Source organism: Lynx rufus, unplaced genomic scaffold (assembly GCF_022079265.1).
Source record: "Lynx rufus isolate CCGP_SWC_20201006 ecotype Redwood Valley unplaced genomic scaffold, mLynRuf1.p SCAF_3, whole genome shotgun sequence".
NCBI lineage: Eukaryota > Metazoa > Chordata > Mammalia > Carnivora > Felidae > Lynx > Lynx rufus.
The window spans coordinates 126,382,912-126,403,920 of NW_025814845.1; the positions used below are offsets into that span (position 1 = coordinate 126,382,912).

The window sequence follows — 21,009 nt, forward strand, 5'->3', positions numbered from 1 at the left end:
ATACCCATCACCCATCCAGCCCATCCCCCACCCACCTCCCTCCATCAACCCTCACTTTGTTCTCTATCATTAAGAGCCCTCACAGTTTGTTTCCCTTTCTTTTTCCCCCCCTCCCATATGTTCACCTGTTTTGTTTCTTAAATTCCACTAGTGAAATCCTATGATATTTGTCTTTCTCTGACTGACTTATATCACTTAGCATAATACACCCTAGCTTCATCCATGTTGTTGCAAATGGCAAGATTTCACTCTTTCTAATGGCTGAGTAATATTCCATTATATATATATATGCCACATCTTCTTTATCCAGTCGTCAGTTGATGGACATCTGGGGTTTCTCCATAGCTTGGCTATTGTTGATAATGCTGTTATAAACATTGGGGTGCATGGACCCCTTTAAATCTGTAATTTTGTATCCTTTGGGTAAATACCTAGTTGTACAATTGCTGGGTCCTAGGGTAGTTCTATTTTTAGTTTTTTTGAGGAACCTCCATACTGTTCTCCAGAGTGACTGCACCAGTTTGCATTCCCACCAACAGCAGATTACCCTTTCTTCACATCCTCACCAACACCTGTTGTTTCTTGTGTTGTTAATTTTAGCCATTCTGATAGGTGTGAGGTGGTACCTCATCGTGGTTTTGACTTGTATTTCCCTGATGATAAGCGATGTTGAGTATCTTTTCATGTGTCTGTTAGCCATCTGGATGTCTTCTTTGGAAAAGTTTTTATTCATTATCTTCTGCCCATTTCTTAACTGGATTATGTGTTTGTTGGGTGTTGAGTTTGCTGAGCTCTTCATAGATTTTAGATACTAACCCTTTATCAGATATGTCCTTTGCACATATCTTCTCCCATTCTGTAGGCTGCCTTTTAGTTTTGGTGATTGTTTCTTTCACTTTGCAGAAGCTTTCTATCTTGATAAAGCCCCAATAGTTCACGTCTGCTTTTGTTTCCCTTCTAGTAAGAAGTTGCTATAGCCAAGCTGCTATAGCTGCCTGTGTTCTCCTCTAGGATTTGGATGGTTTCCTCACATTTAGGTTCTGTATCCATTTTGAATTTATTTTTGTATATGGTGTAAGAAAGAGGTCCAGTTTCATTCTTCTGCATGTTGCAATCCAGTTTTCCCAACACCATTTGTTGAAGAGACTGTCTTTTCTACACTGGATATTCTTTACTGCTTTGTCAAAGGTTAGTTGACCATATGGTTGTGGGTCCATTTCTGGGTTTTCTATTCTATTCCATTGATCCATGTGTCTGTTTTTGTGCCAGTACCATACTGTCTTGAAGACTACAGCTTTATAATATAGCCTGAAATCCTGAATCACTGTTATTCTTAGTTTTATTTAATATGAACAGATAGACTTACTCTCCTCTTCCACTTCCTCCTCCTCCTCATCTAATCTGACCAAAAGATATTTTCAACACTGGCAAACCTGTGAACTAAATGAAGGCCGATTTATTACCTCATCTTTAACCAAATTGCACCTGCAGAGGCATGCTATATTCTCCCAAGTTAGGTATAGAGAAATACGAACCTAGGTCAAGACAGTAATGGTTAATGGCAGCTCGCTACACTAGCTTCTCAAAGTCACCCTGACAATTTTCTTAGAAGCTGCTCAGTATTTTTCTCTAAATAAATGAGCATGATGGGAAGTTCAGGATTGTGGAAAGGAACCATGAAATATTTGCAGTCTTCAGGGGCTCTAAAAAATTATTTACATAATTTATTATATGTGTGTATGTGTGGTTTTTCATTTTTTTCTCCTGATTTACATCTGTGGAAAAAAGAATGACTATTCGATAAATGGTGTCAGGTTAGAGGGCTATCCATTTGGAAAAAATGAAGTCAGAGGCTTACCCCACACCAAAACAAACATGAATCTTCAAATGGCCCAACAAGCTGAATGTGACTAAGCCTGAGTGGGTAGAAGAGGTGGGACAGTAACTTGAGCCTCCCAGTCAGTTTCCCTTCTCTGTCTTCAGTGCATGGATATCCCCACAAGGCTGCTCATCAACCTGGCCTGGCAGCTATAGGGCAAGAGGAACAGACTACACAGCATTGGCCACAAGAGGTCAGTACAACTCGGACCACACCATTAGGGTGGGTGTCTGGTAGGTAAATTTAATATATTTCAAAGCTCTTTCTTTCTAAAATTTTTTTAAATGTAATTTATTGTCAAATTGATTTCCATACAACACCAAGTGCTCATCCCAACAGATGCCCTCCTCAATGCCTATCACCCACTGTCCCCTCTCCCCACCCCCCATCAACCCTCAGTTTGTTCTCAGTATTTAAGAGTCTCTTACAGTTTGCCTCCTTCCCTTTCTCTTTCTAAATTTTTTTAATGTTTATTTATTTTTGAGAGAGAGAGATGGACAGAGCACAAGCAGGGGAGGGGCACAAAGGGAGACAGAGAATCTGAAGCAGGCTCTAGACTCTGAGCTGTGAGAACAGAGCTCGACGCGGGGCTCGAACCCACGAACTGAGAGATCATGACCAGAGCCGAAGATGGATGCTCAATGGACTAAGCCACCCAGGAGCCCCCTCAAAGCTCTTTCTAATATGACCATAATTGTGGATACAAATGAATAAAAACTGCCAATACTCATTGTTTACTATGTGCTACTCACCAGGGTAAACACCTTATATGAATTAATTAGCTCTTTTAAGTTTTTAAACATCTTTGAGATATAACTCCATAATAATACCATAAAATCCATCCATTTAAAGTGTACATAGTTTTGGCAAATTCACAAAACTGCAACTATCACCACAATCTAAGTGTAGACCATTTTTATCACTCTGAAAAGACACGCCCTCCCCATTAGCAGTCATTTCCTCTGCACCCTCCCCATAGCCCTAGGCAATCACTAACCTACTTTCTGGATTTACCTATTGTGGACTTTTATATAAATGGAATCATATAATAAATCAATTCTAAAAATATCTCTGTGGAGTTATCTTATTTTCTACATTAAAAAAATGAAGTTTGGGGGCGCCTGGGTGGCGCAGTCGGTTAAGCGTCCGACTTCAGCCAGGTCACGATCTCACGGTCCGTGAGTTCGAGCCCCGCGTCAGGCTCTGGGCTGATGGCTCAGAGCCTGGAGCCTGTTTCCGATTCTGTGTCTCCCTCTCTCTCTGACCCTCGCCCGTTCATGCTCTGTCTCTCTCTGTCCCAAAAATAAATAAACGTTGAAAAAAAAAAAAATTAAAAAAAAAAAATGAAGTTTAGATGGGGCGCCTGGGTGGCTCAGTTGGTTGAGCGTCCAGCTCTTGGATTTCAGATCAGGTCACCATCTCAGGGTCATGGGATCAAGCAAGCTCTGCTTCCAGCTCTGCACTGAGAGTGCAAAACCTTAACATTCTTCCTCTCCCTCTGCCCCTCTCCCCAACTCACGCTCTAAAATTAAAAAAAAAAAAAAAAAGAAGTTTAGAGATAGGTTAAAAAACTGCCTAGGGTGATATACAGTGAACTGAAACCCAGCTCCCTGAGACATAAATCTGTGCTCACAACCAGGCACTAGGTAACAATCTTCCACTTCCCCTGTGACTTGACAGGCTCAACCTCAGCTGATAATGTTCAGTATTTTCTGTTTACTAAAGCAGGAGAAAGTATAACTCATCTTTAGAAATCTGTACCTTAAAACTAGGCTTCAAAGTAGGTAATGTTTATTTTTCTAAAAAGTGTAATGCTAGCCATGAACCCAGAGTTTTCTAAAGGAGGCTTCATTTTGGTATCAGCAGTAGTTGGCCAATGGAGGCCAGGTGTCTTCAAGTCTATGGTGTAAGAGGAAGGCAGGTAATGTTTAAAGTGTCAAACCTCTGGACTATTATAAGAGTAACTTCTAATTTTTTAGCTTCTGTTTTTCACTGAGGAAAGCTTTTTGGCCCTATAACTCCCACTGTCACCCATCAGTGTGTTCTGAGAGAGGAAGGATGGCTGTGACAGATGGATAATGCTATATCAAAACAAAGAGAAAATGAGTAATAGGAGAACTTTCCCTGGGTGGACTAAAGTTAGAATTTCAGTATCCTACCTGTGACTAGTTTAACACATATCTTCTCTGCTCTCCAAGACACAAATTTTTAAGTTTCTTGGCAAACTTCAAAAGATAAACTGCCTTCTAAGAAGAAAGAATTGGACTAGATTATGAAAACTAGGATGAATGGCAAACCAAATACTTTACTTGGGTTAAATGATTGGTGGGTATTATTTTTCAGGTTTGCCACATTAACTAACAGATAGTGAAAATTTAACTGGATAACTTAAGAAGCTCTTTTACGAATACACCTCTATAAATTATTCAATGCTATTTTTCTTGCTAAACAAACGACCTTCGCTAATCATTGCATTCTCCCAGGCTCCACAAATTTGTTAGGCCTAAACTGTGACTTTAGGTTGTTGGATTACATTTCATTTCATTATTTTGAGCTATGATCAGAGAAATGAGGTTTACTCTAAGCTTAAATCTTAAAGGCAAGTGCTTTTTAATGTCAGACTTAGCATTTATAGGGCCCCCGTTAAAATAATTATCCATTCTGCTAGGAAACTAATCTTGGGCAGTTTGGTAAACATGTTTACATTATTTTGGAAAAAAAAATAGCTCTCACAGTTGAATATTAATGGTGAGTGCTCTGGTTGCTGTAAGTCAGTATGCTATGAGGAAGACAACACATGGTAGTCATTCTGTGTGTCAAAGTGATTAGCATGGCAGGGGCAAGTCTTTCAGAAGTCATTTATTCTTAAAATGAAATAAAATGCTACTGCAATTTTTACTCTGGTTAAAATAAACGTGCTAATAAAAACCTGAGGATGAGATATAATTAATAGTTCTATGAAATGTGCTGCCATGTGTGACATGACAGCTGTGCAATATTAATTCCTTACGTTTGGTCTGCTTCTAAGATGTTCATCAAGTGGGGTGATAATCTTTATCTGAGACAGGTGAACTCTGCCAATATCTTCTCCCTTTTGGCATTCCAAGTAATTATTTTCTGCCTGCTTCAGCATCACAAGTACGTCCCCACGCTGTAAGGCACAATATCACACTCTGAAGCAATTATTATTTAATAAAACATTATTACTTTTTTCACATTTTAATCTTTGGAGCCTAAAGCATTTAATAATGTGTAAAGGAGTAACAGAGGACACTGATTTTTTTTACATTAGTTAGTAAAGAAAGAGCTCTACTTTACCTTACAAGAGAGTTCTCCAGGGTTTTGGGAGACAATGTCTTCATTGGCAATTCCATGAGGCACAGACAGCTTAAACACAAACCCACAGAAGGATTATTCACAATCAAATAGCCTCCTCATAAACTGCTGATAATGTGGAGATGTCAAATGTGTGCCTAAAGTGCAACTTTTCTAGCAGTTAAACTCTTCACTTGGCTTCCTCAAGCTCTAGATCTAGTGGGATCCATGAGAAATGGATACTAATAGTATCGGAATGTGAAGAATGTGGCCAAAAATTCCCTTTAACAAGTACAACCAGGAAGTTCTATTCTGTAGGACAAGGCCCACCAAGTCTCCTGATTTAAAGCATTTAAAGGATAAATGCTCAGCACCTGACCTCAGAGCCTAAGTCATGTCTTTACTGCAGGGTTCTCAACGGCTGTCTTCTGAAGGCTGATAGGGGATTGGGGCCTCCTCTGTAGGGCTTGACTGCTTCCATTTGCCTTCAATTTCCTTTTCTCCTAGAGTCTCTCTGATACCAAGTATCTACTTAACCCCATTTCATTGCCTGACCCCAGTCACTTCGTACTCAGCTGTCTGATCTTAGAATGACTTTTACATCTGCACCCCACCCTTAGCCAGAGGACTGTTCCCTGCCTTGATAAATTTGGTCTGATAAGTGCAGGTCAGAGGGTATATCCAGGAAGTGTGATCACACAAGCTCACTTCCAACAAGAAAAGGCAGATTTCAATCACTCATAAGCAAAGATTCAGAGTGCAAGGATGTGTCCCTGTAAGGCTGGGTTGGGTGGTGGTGATTCCCAGCATCCCTGTTAAGAGTCCCAGGCTCCCAAAGGAACCAGAGTCTTGATTTTAGCAATTTAATCAAGGGATGTCCATGGAAAAAATGAGAGACTTAAGGAATTATTTCATACTGAGACATACTACTCTAATATACTATCATTTTGAATTTATTAATTTGAGCTATCCAAATGTTTTACTGACATTATACAGCTATGCTAAGAACCAGCAAAATATGGTTTTTCCTGAATGAGGCTCTTAACATAGAATGTCCAAAGCTAGTAGAGACTTTATAGCTACCAATACTACTCATAGTATGGCTTATTGGCTAAGAGCATGGGGCTCAGAGCCAGCTGATCTACGTTCAAATCTTGGCTCTACCATTAACTGATTTTGTGACCCTGGACAAATTCCTCAACTTCTCTGTGTCTTATTTTTTTCATTTGTATAATAGAGGTTAATAACAGTATTTACTTCAAGGGCTGATGTGAGGAATAATACACATAAAGTGTTTCAACAACAATCTTTTTTTTTTTTTTTTTAACGTTTATTTATTTTTGAGAGACAGACACATCATGAGAGGGAGAAGGGCAGAGAGAGAGAGGGAGACACAGAATCCGAAGCAGGCTCCAGGCTCTGAGCTGTCAGCACAGAGCCTGATGCGGGGCTCAAACCCACGAACCATGAGATCATGACCTGAGCTGAAGTCGGATGCTTAACCAACTGAGCCACCCAGGCACCCCTAAAGTGTTTAAACAATATCGGGCACATATTAAGTACTCAATACATCACTCACTGTTCTTATTTATTATTTTAAAGTAACCTATCCCAAAGAACACCTCTGGGTTTTATTCATCAGTTTAAATGAAAATGAAAATGAGCATACTACCTTTTTCTTATCTGTCTATACCCTTCTCTTAGGATTAGAAAAATCCTAAATGGCTTAAATTTCCTTAATGAGGAAATGTAGAATAACATAATATTGTTAATTGTTGTCTTTGTTAAGAGCCACTGTCACACAATTATTTTAAAAAGTGCAAACAGTTCTGTTCTCCTTCTCATTTTTATTTGTTTTGCATTTTATCAGGCTAACCTGACCAAAGTAGAGAGAGCACATCAGCTCTATTTTCACTTAAGAGTGGGAAATGAACAAACGTTTTGAAGTCACATGATGAAAAAACACATTCAAGAGAACAAAATTAATATCTCAACTATCTCAATTATTGATTAAAAGCTTCTAACCAGTAACTGTTACATGGGCCATGATAATTAGGTTTCTAAAGGGGAAAGTGAGGAAAAAAACCATCCATTTTAATGAGAAATTTCCTTCTATTTCATTTTAAATTTTAGTCTGTGGGCAAGGTAGCTGTAAGATATAAACTATATCAAGTTATAAACTATAATATCTGTCAGAGCTACTCCCATCAGTATAATCCACTGGGTCAGGTTTTTCAGTTTGTTTGGTCAAGCCACACAGCAGGTTACACTCCCTGTCTGCCCTGCTTTCTTTTCCTATAGTTCTTCTAATAATGAAACCCTGCTTTAAAGACCTAGTTTTATTATGGCCTACTTCTCTAAAGCCCTATTATGGTGTCAAGGGGCAAGTCCCCATTTGTCTCATCATCTTTTTCTAAGGAATAACAGATCATTTATATACTTTAGAACAAATCTCTTGATTACAAACATTTTTAAGGGCTACACTCACCATATATTTCCTGTAAAGAGGGTGTCCTGGTTTGGGGCGAGGGGGCAGCACCGGATCTTGATTTTTAAAGACTTGACTCTTGGCTTTCGAAAGTCCAAATGCCAAGTTACTTTGTTTTTTCTGAAGATCCATGTCAGAAGAAGACCGATTAAAAGGCAGTTTTTTATTTGATGCTCTGGTTGCAGAAAGTTTCGGGGGAGGTGGTCTCTCCGGGGCCCCCTTGGGAGGAGGTTGTCGAGTCGGTATAACTTTTCCATTTATAGGTCTGAAAGTCAATGAAGGTGCTGGGAGTCAGTGTTTGATTGACATTAGGGTCCTGTTTTATTCTTTCTTACACACACACACACACACACACACACACACAGAGCTTTCTGCTGGGGTAATACAATTTCTGAAACATGCAGGCTATGCTATTTTTGAGCAAACGACTGCTGCATTAAACATTATATTATTAGAGGAAATGCCATGATGCTCCAGCTTCCTCTTATCTTGCACTAGAGATTCATTAGTTTAAGACAAACAAGCATTTACTATCATGAGCTCTCCAAGGCACTATTTACTCTTAAACACACCATGACTATTTCAGGAGACTAAGCACTTTCTAAAGTATGAGATGAAATGCTAATAATAAGGTATCAGGTATATTTGACGGGGTCCATACATAATTAGAAAAGGAACATCAAATTCTCTCAATATTTGCATTAGAGGAATTATTACTAAAACCCTAATTTAGATTAATATAAAGAAAGCTAATTCTGAAAATGGGTAAGACAACCATTACTTTTAAAGTCTTCCCATAATCTCTATGACAAAAATAATTTCCAACATAGTAACATCTTCTGATAGCATCACAGCGTTTTGTTCAAGTAGCTCTGGAACTCAGGAGGGCAGGTCCCCTCTGAGCTCACAGTGCCTGTCTCCCTTTGGAAAGGCTTTCAAAAACCAGGCTGATTTCATAATGGAGAGTATGTGCGTACGTTCATGTAGACGTTCAAGAAGCAGAGTAGCTTTAGGTTTAGAAAGGGTCTTGTTCCCTTTAGTTGAGGAAAAGTTGAGGAAAAGCAATACAGATCAGTGTTTGTGCTCTGTGAGTTGCTGGGCTGTGTTAAAAGAAAGAAGGAGCAAAGATTCTTACAACCAGATGTCAGAAACAGAGTAGAGGCTAGTGGTCTGGGAGAATTCAGGAGTTTAATGCATCTTCAAAAGATCTTGGACCAACAACACTCAGTTTTGATGACAGAAAACAGAGTCCAGTCTGAGTCATTAGTTTTTCTCTAATTTACTTCTTAAAAGTTTTCTCACACTTACTTACCTTGGTGGCAACCTTGGGGGTCCTCGCACAGAACCTCCTGTTTGACCCATGTGGTCAGATTCCTGCAAGTATCAGACAATGCTTTTCAGTTAAGGCTAATCTGAAATAAGAGCTTGTCAAGAGGAATTATGGACAACTTTTTGACTACCTCTCTAAGTGGAAATGTAGCTGAGTTATAGAAAGTAGTTTGAGAGTTTTTAGTCTTAAGCAATATTAACTCATTACTTAACAATATTAACTATTACTTCCTATATCAGTTGTCAAGTCTGAATACAAGTGAAAACAGAGAGAAGACCAGGGTAGTCTGCTGTTGTGGACCGTGGCCCAGCCAACTGCACTGTGTGGTTACACGCCCAGCAGACTCATCAGGTATTAAGGATGATATTTAAATCATGATAGGTTGTACAGTAGCAATTTAAGCAAGCACTGTAGGGAATTTTTAAAAAATAGCCTTTATTTATCCTATGACAACACATAAGATACGCACTGCTCTTAAGTTTAAACGTATAATAAGTGAGGTGGTGATTAGTTTGTTTTGCTTACAACAGGCAGATCTCTCATCACTGGGTGGTTTACAGTTTGGGTGGTGGCTTCTGAACTAGGAGGTAGAACACAATAGAAACTTAAGGGATGGCCTGAAAGGAAGGTATGTGAAGAATAATGGAAAAGGCTCAAGAAAGCAGAAAGAGTAAAGGGGGATAACTCAAAAAATAAAAGATGGGTAGAGCAGGAATGTCCGAGCCTAACAGCATATGGGAGAAACTGCAAGTGTGGAGAACAAGAGGAAGATTTCTATAGGAAAAGGACTCAAACTGTGCTGCTTAAACAGATTTTCCAAACATGTTGTAGCCTAAGGATTAGGAAATGAGTATAATAATACATGGAAAATGTTTGCAGATCTTTTTGTTAAAGGATCACAAAGCCAAAACTTCTGTTTTTGTTTTTTTGTTTTTTTTTTTTAGGAAAAAGTCCTCTCTAAATTCTTCTAATTCTGATCGAGTCTCCTTTTTTCACGTTTCCTACTTTCTAAGCCCCCAGTACTGACATGCACAATATAATATTCCTTCAAGGGGGAAAGTGCTAACCCTTTAAAATTACATTGCCTTTTTTTGCAAGGGAGATTTAACTCTCATTTGGGAATGTTCAGGCTAATTCAGACTGTTTTCCTCCCTCTGACCTTATAAATGAGTTAAAACTCACTTCCATAGCGTTCTAATTCAAACTGAATATTAACAACTTTTCCTTAAATACCTAATGATTAATTGCCAGTAACTGCGATCATTTAAGTATATTTCAAAATCCCATTTTTAAAAATTAAGCTTGCCCTTAAAACTTGGTTTCACTAATGAGTTCAATTAATGTATTGAGGCAAGTCACTAGCCCATAAACCCTGCAATGGTCCATACAAAATCCATGCCTTATAAACCCACCACTGCCTATATTCCTCCCACTCCTGACAAATCCTGCTATGATTCTGAAAAACTCACTTATTTATTTGGCTACCTTTAATATTAACAAACAGAAAAACACTCTAGCAGAGAGTCAGAACTCTTACTGGTTTTCTCAAAACTATAGTTGTTAGATAACTTAATAAATGAAGGCATATAAAAAATATAGATGTATACATTTGACACAAAAAGTTATAGATGATGTACTTTAATAACTACATACCATATAATCCTAATCTTGTACAAAATATTAACTGTACTTTTCTCTCAGGGGTGTTATTTTTATGGAGGATCTGAAGTATCTTTTTAGTTTCTCAAATTTTCCACAATGAGAACATTTTGAATCAGGAAAAAAAAAAAGGCAGTATGCTCACATCGCCCAGGAATGTTAGGCACACTGTAGAACATAAATACTGAGAAGAGAGGACTGGCTCCTGTAGAAGCCACTGTCCTAGTGTTTGCTAAAGTCCAGCTTTGTGCACGAGTTCTGCCAACAGCCTTTGCAAGATTAATGATTACGTATTTCCTCCTCTTCAATATTCCACAACTAACCGGAGCCTCTCTGCATCTGTTTTTTATAGTTTCTCTTTAGCTCTGACTTTTCTGAACTTTGGCTTACAATGTGTTTGGATAGTTCCTGGTGAAGCTGGTCTTTCTGCTTGTACTGGCCCTGCAGATGCCATCTTTTTGTTCATCTGCTTTGGAATGGTTTCTTATATTCTAACTTCAAAATAATTCCCTAGTTTGTTTGTTTTTGCTGAATTTTAATAAAAACACGCATTTCTTCCAAGACCACATTCTTGTCTGTTGGAATTTCTTAGCAGCCTCTGCAAAAGTTCCTTCTCTTCTTGCTCCAAGACCTGGTACCACTTCTTAGGCCCTGAATTCACTGGCCAGCTTCTGTGCTACAGCTTGGATTCTTGATACATAGCAGGTGGTGTCTCCTGACTCTCCTGCACTGGCTGGCAGCCTCTTTGGGAAAAGCTTTGGAAGCCCTGAGTTCTCACACAAAAACATCTGCTCCTGCTCCAGGGGCTCCTAATGTTCTTCACCCTAGAGTCCCTGTCCTTCTGGTGAAGAAAGGGAGATTTCGTAACATAGCCATCCTGCCCTAAGATGGAGAAACAGTAAAGAGTTTTTGTCTCGTGCCTCATCAAAGGACACAGTTGGCAAAGATCAAGCCCATCCTCGTGGGTGATTACACTGGTGAAATAGTCTTTTTTTTTTTTTTTAACGTTTATTTATTTTTGAGACAGAGAGAGACAGAGCATGAACGGGGGAGGGTCAGAGAAAGGGAGACACAGAATCTGAAACAGGCTCCAGGCTCTGAGCTGTCAGAACAGAGCCCGACGCGGAGCTCAAACTCACGGACCGTGAGATCATGACCTGAGCCGAAGTCAGCCGCTTAACCGACTGAGCCACCCAGGCGCCCCGTGAAATAGTCTTTCTACAAATCCTCCCCGATACCTGAAGGCGTTAAAATCTCTGGTCTAATAGTCACTCAGTAATCGTAATCCTCAAACAAAAGGAATTTCTCAGGCATAGATTTGACTTTCTGGCCCTGAAATCTATTATGTGTGACTTTAGCCAACTCATTTCACTTGTGGTCTGTTTCTTTTCTCTTCTTCCTTTAGACCCAGTGCATCTATCATGATATGTATTTATTATAGAACAGCACAGAATGCTTTGGCGCTCCTTGGTAAACAGTGTAGGACAGGATTTTCCTGTTCATGTGAGGTTCAATTATGATTATAGTACCTTTCCAGATGGTTAAATCTAACTTCCTTTTCTTGTTTTCCTAAAATGTGGGAGTTGCTTTGTGGTCTGCTTAACACCAAATGTACTAATACCTAATACTTTAATAGAGCTTTATGGTTTACAGAAGCCCATTACATGACTTCATGAATGATATATATATGCCTACACATCACCCTCTCACTCTCTTTTACAACCCTTTAGAGTAGAAGTCAGTAACCTGTTCAAGTAAATTTTCCTCCATGGAAATTTGGGATTTTCTTCTATTCAACAACAGTATTGTACGGGCCCTATCATCCCCTAATGGGCTTTCTTGGCCCAGTTTTAATAAAAATTTATTATCAAGTACTTTGAAAATGTAAACCATCACTAAATTTTAGTTCAGCCTACAGGAAAATCTCATTAACTTGATACTGGCTAATTCAATTTAATGTTTCCTTCAAAGAAATCTCTTTTCACTAGATGATTAAATGGGTTTGCATGTGTAATAAGCATAGTTAATGCACAGTGTAAAACTATTATGAAATTTGAACTGAAAATTTGGTACAGAGATGTTAAGAATTTGTTCAAAATTTTTTAAATTTTCCTTTTTAAAATTTTAATTAAAGAATAATTGATATATAATACTGTATTAGTTTCAGGTGTATGACACAGTGATCTAATATTTATATACATACAAAATGGGCACTACAGTAAGTCATTACCATCTGTTGCCATACAAAGTTGTTACAGTATTACTGACCATATTCTCTATGCTGTACATTACATCCCCATAGCTTATTTATTTTATTACTGGAGGATTATACCTCTTAGTCCTCTCCGCATATTTCACACCCCTCCCACCTCCCCTCTGTTCTCTGCATCTATGAGACTGTTTCCGTTTTGTTTTGCTTTTTAGATCCCACATATAAGTAAAGTATACAGTATCTTTCTCTGCCTGACTTATTTCACTTAGCTTAATACCTTCTACGTCCATCCATGTTGTCAAAAATGGCAAGATTTCATCTTTTAATGGGTGAGTAATATTTCATTGCACATATACAGCACATCTTCTTTACCCATTAAGTTAATCTATTGATGGACACTTAGGTTGCTTCCATATCTTGGCTATTGCCAACAATTCTGTGATGAACACAGGGGTGCATATGTCTTTTTGAATTAGTGTTTTCACTTTTTTTAGATAAGTACCTACAAGTGAAATTGTTGGATACGATAATTGTTTCTAATTTTTATTTTATTTGGGGGGGGCATTAGTGGGAAGAGGGGAGATGGGGGGAGGGAGAGAGGGAGAGAATGAACCTCAAGCAGGCTCCATGCTCAGTGCAAAGCCTGACACAGGGCTCAATCCCACGACCGTGGGATCTCGACCTGAGCCAAAATCAAGAGTTGCATGCTCAACCGAGTTAGCCACCCAGGCACCCCTATTTTTAATTTTTTTGAGGAACCTCCACACTGTTTTCCACAGTGGTTGTATAAATTTACATTCCCACCAACAGTGCAGAGGGTTCCCTTTTCCCTACATCCTTGCCAACACTTGTTAAGGAACTGGTTTCTTTTGAACAAACCTTAAAAGATAATCTATCATATGGGAGTTTCAAACAGCATGGGGAAATGGTATTGAGGTTGAAAAAAAATATATATATATACATATATATATATATGTATACATAGATACAGAGAACAGAGGGGAGGTGGGAGGGGTGTGAAATATGCGAAGAGGATTAAGAGGTATAACCCTCCAGTTATAAAATACATAAGCTACGGGGATGTAATGTACAGCATAGAGAATATGGTCAGTAATACTGTAACAACTTTGTATGGCAACAGATGGTAATGACTTACTGTAGTGCCCATTTTGTATGTATATAAATATTAGATCACTGTGTTATACACCTGAAATACAGTGTGTATATATACGTGTGTGTGTGTGTGTGTGTGTGTGTGTGTGTATATATATAAAACTCTTTGACTACCATTGTTAACAAGTGCATGATAAAGTACTATTTTTTAATTAAAAAAAATTTTTCCCTAAATTTCAGATTAACAAATTCTTATGGTTATTATCTTAAAATCATGTCACTAATTGCATATTTTAAATAAAAACTGATAATTGGACTACATCTATTTCCACAAATATTAAAGGTTTTTAGAGATTTAAGAACTTCTGCCTAATTATTAGTACCATGTAAAAGGCAATGTCATTGTATCACTATAGGAAAAATATTTTATGATGAAGTACCACGAACTGGCTTAATTCCTTTGTCCTATAGGAATTTTTTAAATATTGAACATCACCTTAAATAAGTACATGGGGCTTAGAAATGGTCAATAAAGGTCTTTACCAGACCAACAGTAAAATAATTCAGACACCAGCTGCGTATTTAAAATTAGCGCATAGCTTGGTCTTCAATCTAAGACAATTTATAGTAACCACTTACCAAGTTTCTAGTTCTGTCAACATTACTCAGTTTTCCAGATACTACACTGTAAGTGTTTCCAATAGGTTTTTCAGTAGGGAGAGGAGGTGGGCTTTGCGGATCCTCTTGTAAACCTGGAAAAACAGCAGTAATTCATCAATAATTTAGGGCCTTTGAGGATTCCAAAGTATGAAATGATTGCAGCTTGGTTCCTTAGGAAAATGGCTGTCCTAACAGATCCATACAAAGAATGGACAGCTAAATAAGTGACAAAGAGCTTCAGAAAAAGGATGGGATTAGCAGGCATCAGTTAGTTTTACTGAACGTTGTATAGAGTAAAAATAATACTAAATAATTAAACAGCAGCCAGCAATTTTGAAAACCTTCAATGTGCCAGGCATTAAGGCACCTTATTCGTATACATTTCTCCAACTAATGACTATCTATGTGCTAGATCTGTGTAGTTCACTAGCCAGTCGTTGCATGTGGTGATTTAAATTTAAATATTAAATAAAATTACAAATTCAGTTCCTCAGTTGCACTAGCTACACTGAAATAGCTAGCACTTGAAATGTTCAGTTGCCATAATAGACAGCATAGTTTTAGAACGTTTCCACCTTTGCAGAGAGTCCTATGCACTATCTAGCACTATGCTAGATAATACCCTAATTTTGCAGATGAAGAAACCAAAGCTGACAAGAAAATATATAAGCTATCTGAAGTCTTAATGCTAGTAATTTTGGGTTTTGAACCCAAAAGCCTGTACTCACTATAATATGGCATGCTGTTTCTTTAATAGGTTGTGTATCCAACCCTCCCCCAATCCAAATAATTGAATGTGTTTTCTATTTCATTAGCTCCAGATTAATGGGTTTAATTGCCTTCAATTTAACAAACAATATCTTCACATCCAAACTACATCCTTAACTCAGTGATAGTATACCCCCAGCTTATTTTAAAAAGAAGGAAAAGTTCAGATTTAATTAGTGGCAACTAATTAAAATCTGTGTGCAAAAACACTTGGAGAAAGGATGACTGTAACATACTAAAGGAGGCTAAAGCTAATGGTGATTTAGGCACGGAAAGGAGATGGGAATTCTTTTCATTCTTTCAAATGAACACTCTCTGCTCTCACTTCACATGAAATACCTATAACTAGAGGATGGTTTGTCAGGTTCCTATTTTATCTACAGACAGGAAACACTTTCAAAAGAAGGAAAATACCCAGGCCAGCTACTATGAAAACAATGATTTAGACACAGGCAAGCATTCTTAGGGAGGGGCAGGGCTGCTCTGGAAATGAAGACACATAGGAAGATTTCAACTGAGTTGCCATCTTGAGGGCTTTCTCTGTGGAAAAATTTTCTTATTCTTACAAGGAGATGCTGAAACCATTTAGGATGCTGTATCGCTGTGACAAACAATTAAGGGTACAAAGCAGTAAGAATATGAAAGTAGAGAGGAGATGTCTTACTGGCAGGAAAGGACATAGGGGTTATCAGGTATGGATGTGAGGGGGGGAGGTGGAGATTTCCAATTTCAAATAATGTGGTTGGTGGAGGTCTCAATGACAAAAGTGGCATTTGAGCAAAGACCTGAAGGAATGTTGAAGGAGGGAGCCATGCACATACCTGGGGAAAGGACATCCTAGTCAGAAGAAACAAATCTCAAGAGGAAAGAGATGACATGTTCAAAGAAGGCCAAGGGGTTTTGCTTCACAAAGCTATTCCTTTCTTTGCCTGACCATTCCAAGTTCTTCCAACACCAAGGCACATATGAATTGCTTAATAACTGTGGTAAGTACAATTCTGGGGAGCTGGTTTTTGATGTAAATAGAAACAGCGCTGTAGAAACAGGCACTTCAGTTCTCTCACAGACAGCACTTGGAATCCAACTTTCTAACAGCTCCTGGAGCTTTGTCAGAATAATAAAGGTTCTTCCTCAATATATCCTTTTCAGGGGGTGCATGGGTGGCTCAGACAGTTAAGCGTCTGACTCTTGGTTTCGGCTCAGGTCATGATCTCATGGCTTGTGGGTTTGAGCCCTGCATCAGGCTCTGTGCTGACAATGTGGAGCCTGCTTGGGATTCTGTCTCTCCTTCTCTCTCTGCTTCTCCCCTGCTCGCTCTCTCTCTCGCTCTCTCAAAACGAATAAACTTTAAGAAATATATATCCTTTTCAGGATTTCAAGACTATTTTTTATTAAAAAAATTTTTTTAATGTTTTTATTTATTTTTGAAGGAGAGAGAGACAGAGCATGAGTGGGGGAGGAGCAGAAAGGAAGACACAGAATTTGAAGCAGGCTCCAGGCTCTAAGCTGTCAGCACAGAGCCCAATGCGGGGCTCGAACTCACGAACTATGATATCATGACCTGAGCCAAAGTCAGACACTTGACCAACTGAGCCACCCAGGTGCCCCAGGATTTCAGGACTATTAAGCCAATTTATAAGTATGCAGAAAAGAATGAACATAGCAGGCCTGAGACTGCTTATTCTCAGAAAGATATGCTTCCAAGGTTGGTTCTTGCTGGAATCTGGGAACTTGGGCTTTGGGAAGGTTCCCACCATCCCCAGAACTGATAAAACAAAAGAACATGGTTTATGCTGAATACCTGTTTTCCTTCTGGGAATCTGGAATTTTGGAACATGCCAAAATTGCTAGAGGTGCCTATGTGACCAGCCCCCAATAAAAACCTTGGGCATTGAGTCTCTAATGAGCTTCCTTGGTTGACAATATTTCACCTGTGTTGTCACAACTGGTTCCTGGGGGAGTTAAGTATAGCCCTTGTGATTCCCCCGGGAGAGAACACACAGAAGCTTGTGCCAGGTTTCCTCTAGGCTTTGCCCCAGGTACCGTTTCCCTCTGCTGATTTTGCTTTGTATACTTTTGCTGTAATAAATCACAGCTGTGAACATAAGTATGTGCTAAGTCCTGTGAGTCCTCTAGCGATCATCAAACCTGGGGGTCTTGGGGACCCTGATACAGCAGAAGAATAAATTCAAATATAAAAACTGTATTACTTAAAACCCACATGAGCTTCAGGCAACATTTATTATCATTATATTTCACTACACTTGTTAAAATCTAGGATACATTTTAACAAGGTAACGGCAAACAGGCAAACAACCCAATGTCTGTGATAGTTCCATAGCCCACTGATTTGTGGACTATATAATGCTGTCAAAAGAAATGAACCACCAGTTTTTTAATCTACCACATAACCTCCTAAGAAGCGAGGACCCACCAGAGTTTGGTACCCTTGACTTTTTCCTTCCCCTCATTCTTCACAGTAACTCAGTTCAATCTTTTCACTATTTGGCTTAGAGCCATCAATTAATAACCATCAAAAGACCAAAACCAGTATGATCCATCTGGGTAGTATTTTATAGAGAAACCACACCCATAAACTAAAGGGGTTTCATGGCATTCCAGGGTATGCTTGCAAAATAACCCACGGATGCTACAGGTGAAGGACTGGGGACATTTGATCTGCTATGAGGAGGAATGGAGTGACAGGATCTCCTGTTAGATAAAAAGCAAGGATGCATCTGGTCTATGAAAATGCACCGAATGAAATGAAACGATAGCAGAAGCTCATGGAGAAAGCTGTGTGATCACTCCAAGCATTGCCAAGAACTGCTTTGGAACGCACTGTCCATGCACGTGCGTGTACACATACATATACTTTTACACACACTTTTTTTTCCCAACGTTTTTTATTTATTTTTTGGGACAGAGAGAGACAGAGCATGAACGGGGGAGGGGCAGAGAGAGAGGGAGACACAGAATCGGAAACAGGCTCCAGGCTCCGAGCCATCAGCCCAGAGCCTGATGCGGGGCTCAACTCACGGACTGCGAGATCGTGACCTGGCTGAAGACGGACGCTTAACTGACTGCGCCACCCAGGTGCCCCAACACACACTTTTAAACAATCTCCAGGGTCTCAAATAAATGGGCCTGGCCCTCTTGGCCTCTCTTTTACAATAAATATTAGATTTCTTCATGGTACATATATAGGCTCATACAAAATTTCATTTATTGTGCCGGTAAAAAAATCAAGGAAGAAAACAGTATAAAAATGTTGTGTTATGCTAATTTTAAAAATGTTTAATACATTATTATGTTTTTATAATTTTTGGTTAACTGCTCTTCACACAACTCATGCATACTTACACTTAGATTATGCTGACTGGAATAAGATACTGTATCCAGAGAGACACATACAACTTTATTTGCTGTCAGTTTCAATTAGAGTTCATAGGAGAACGACTTGGGAGTTAAGAGGTGCTGACGCCTTGGTGCAGTCAAAAATCCACATTAACTGTTGACTCCCCAAAAACTTAACGACTAATATAGCCTAGTGATAAACTAAGTAGCCCAATAACACAGATCTTATGTTTATGTGTTATATACTGTAGTCTTACAATGAAGTAAGCTAGAAAAAAGAAAGTGTTAAGGAAACCATAAAGAGGAAATACTGACAGTACTGTAAGAGATCTGTGTACAAGTGGACCCGCACAAGTTCACACCTGTGTTGTTCAAAGGTCAAGCAGACTTTCCTGCCATCTTTACCAGAGGCACTGACAAGATACTCCAATTGTTCTGAGTTTCAGTCTCTCTCTATTCTCTCTGCCTAGAGATGATGGTATAGAGAAATGAAATCCGTATTTACTGTACCAACTGTCTAAAGAACTGTGAAAAAAAATAACTTGGTTTTAAATGTTCCTGGACTATAAATAATAATAAATGGCCGAATACACATAATTTCAAAAGCAGACATTGATAAATTAGTGTATATTTTCCCCAGGCTCTTGGAGAAGCAGATAAAGAAGGCAGATTAGTGCTTACATTTTCCCGGTTTGGCTGGAATTCGAATCACAGTGGGCTTCCTGGTGGGTGCTGGTTGAACCGCTCGTTCTTTTGTTGGTTCTGTTTTTGTGGGGAGCTGAAAGGGATCTAATGAAAAACACAGTTTATTTTGCATGTTTTAGTTAACATGGACTCAAACAAAAAACCTCATTCATAATTAAAGAGTCATATTTTCATGCCCCAGGGAAAACTATTCATGGATAAACAAAATCTCAGTTTGCAGAGACAAATACAAAGTCGGAGCTCATGAAAGGAAATAACTTGATGCTCTGTAAATAATTCATGTGGCTTTTCTTCCTCTCTGATGAGAGATATCCAGGACAATCTTGAATTATGAAGCAATCCTTCAAGGGAGTACAGTCATTTCGCAAGTGTTGCCTGAAAATGAGGGGCAACTGAAACGAGGAGCCAATTTCCCCCTATCGTGAAGCCTCCCAGATCCCCCAGGAAAGAAGGCCTTTTCTCCCCCCCTCTCACTCCTGTGCCTGTCCCAGAACTCAGGCACAAGGCTCACCAAGGGCCCTCATCCTACCTAGCACCGTGCCTGATACAGAGTGTGCCTGGCACACTTTGCTGGGCAGAGTGTCAGTCGTTCAGTAAAACCACACTTCAGTTAACATGAAAATGAAAAATGTTTTATCTTTGAAATAAGATAAGACATCTTCCTTCAAATATTTCATTTGGGGGCAAGGATACAGGACTTGGCATTTCTCCACCTTAAGTGATTCATTTAAAATTGACAGTGTATGTTTAGAGAAAGTGTTTTATTTATTTTTGTTTTTTATTAAAAAATTTTAATGTTTATTTATTTTTGAGACAGAGACAGAGACAGAGTGTGAGCAGGGGAGGGGGAGAGAGAGAGAGGGAGACACAGAATCCAAAGCAGGCTCCAGGCTCTGTCTGAGCTGTCAGCACAGAGCCCGATGCGGGGCTCGAACTCACAAACTGTGAAATCATGACCTGAGCCAAGTCGATGTTTAACTGATTGAGCCACTCAGGTGCCCCTGGAGAAAGTATTTTAAATAGAGACATAATTAACCAAAGTTTTTTACTGAAAGAAACCGTCTTTTTTCTTTAATGTAAATATTCTTTTCAGTACTTTAGGGAAATGTCCATAACATTTTTTTAAAGACAAGAAATCTAAAAATAAGTAGATTAGCAAAAATAAAATAAATGCTGTATAATGGATACTCTCTGTGGCACACAGGATCTCTTGAGGCCTCCTTTGCCTTTACTCACCAAGAAGCAGAATGAGTATATGCTGTAATTCTGCACCTGTAATTACTAACTATAGGGAGATACTCCCTATAAAAAAACAATGTACAGCATAGCTCCTGTGATGAACAGCATTCATGTTCTGCCTATTATGAGCTGTGGTTCAATAAGCACCTTTTGCTGAGCAGCTATTTTCAAGATACATGAAGAGCTGAGCTAACGATAAGAAGGCCTTTTGGCCCCTAGATACTTGACCTTCCCTTCCATGCAGCTCTCAGGCAACCTTACCATTACACATCCTACCAAAGGCA

The 21,009-nt window shown here is 38.9% G+C and overlaps 1 protein-coding gene across 1 annotated transcript in view; it reads right to left on the reverse strand.

Annotated features, from left to right (window-relative positions):
• Positions 1 to 21,009, reverse strand: part of SH3D19 (SH3 domain containing 19) — a 48,946-nt gene that overhangs the window by 17,683 nt on the left and 10,254 nt on the right. Inside the window, exons 4-9 of the mRNA XM_047092144.1 lie at positions 19,463 to 19,570; positions 14,636 to 14,748; positions 8,995 to 9,056; positions 7,683 to 7,947; positions 5,198 to 5,266; positions 4,890 to 5,030 (exon numbers count right to left, since the gene is read on the reverse strand). Coding sequence (XP_046948100.1) covers positions 4,890 to 5,030; positions 5,198 to 5,266; positions 7,683 to 7,947; positions 8,995 to 9,056; positions 14,636 to 14,748; positions 19,463 to 19,570 — 758 coding nt within the window. The remainder of the gene's footprint in view (positions 1 to 4,889; positions 5,031 to 5,197; positions 5,267 to 7,682; positions 7,948 to 8,994; positions 9,057 to 14,635; positions 14,749 to 19,462; positions 19,571 to 21,009) is intronic.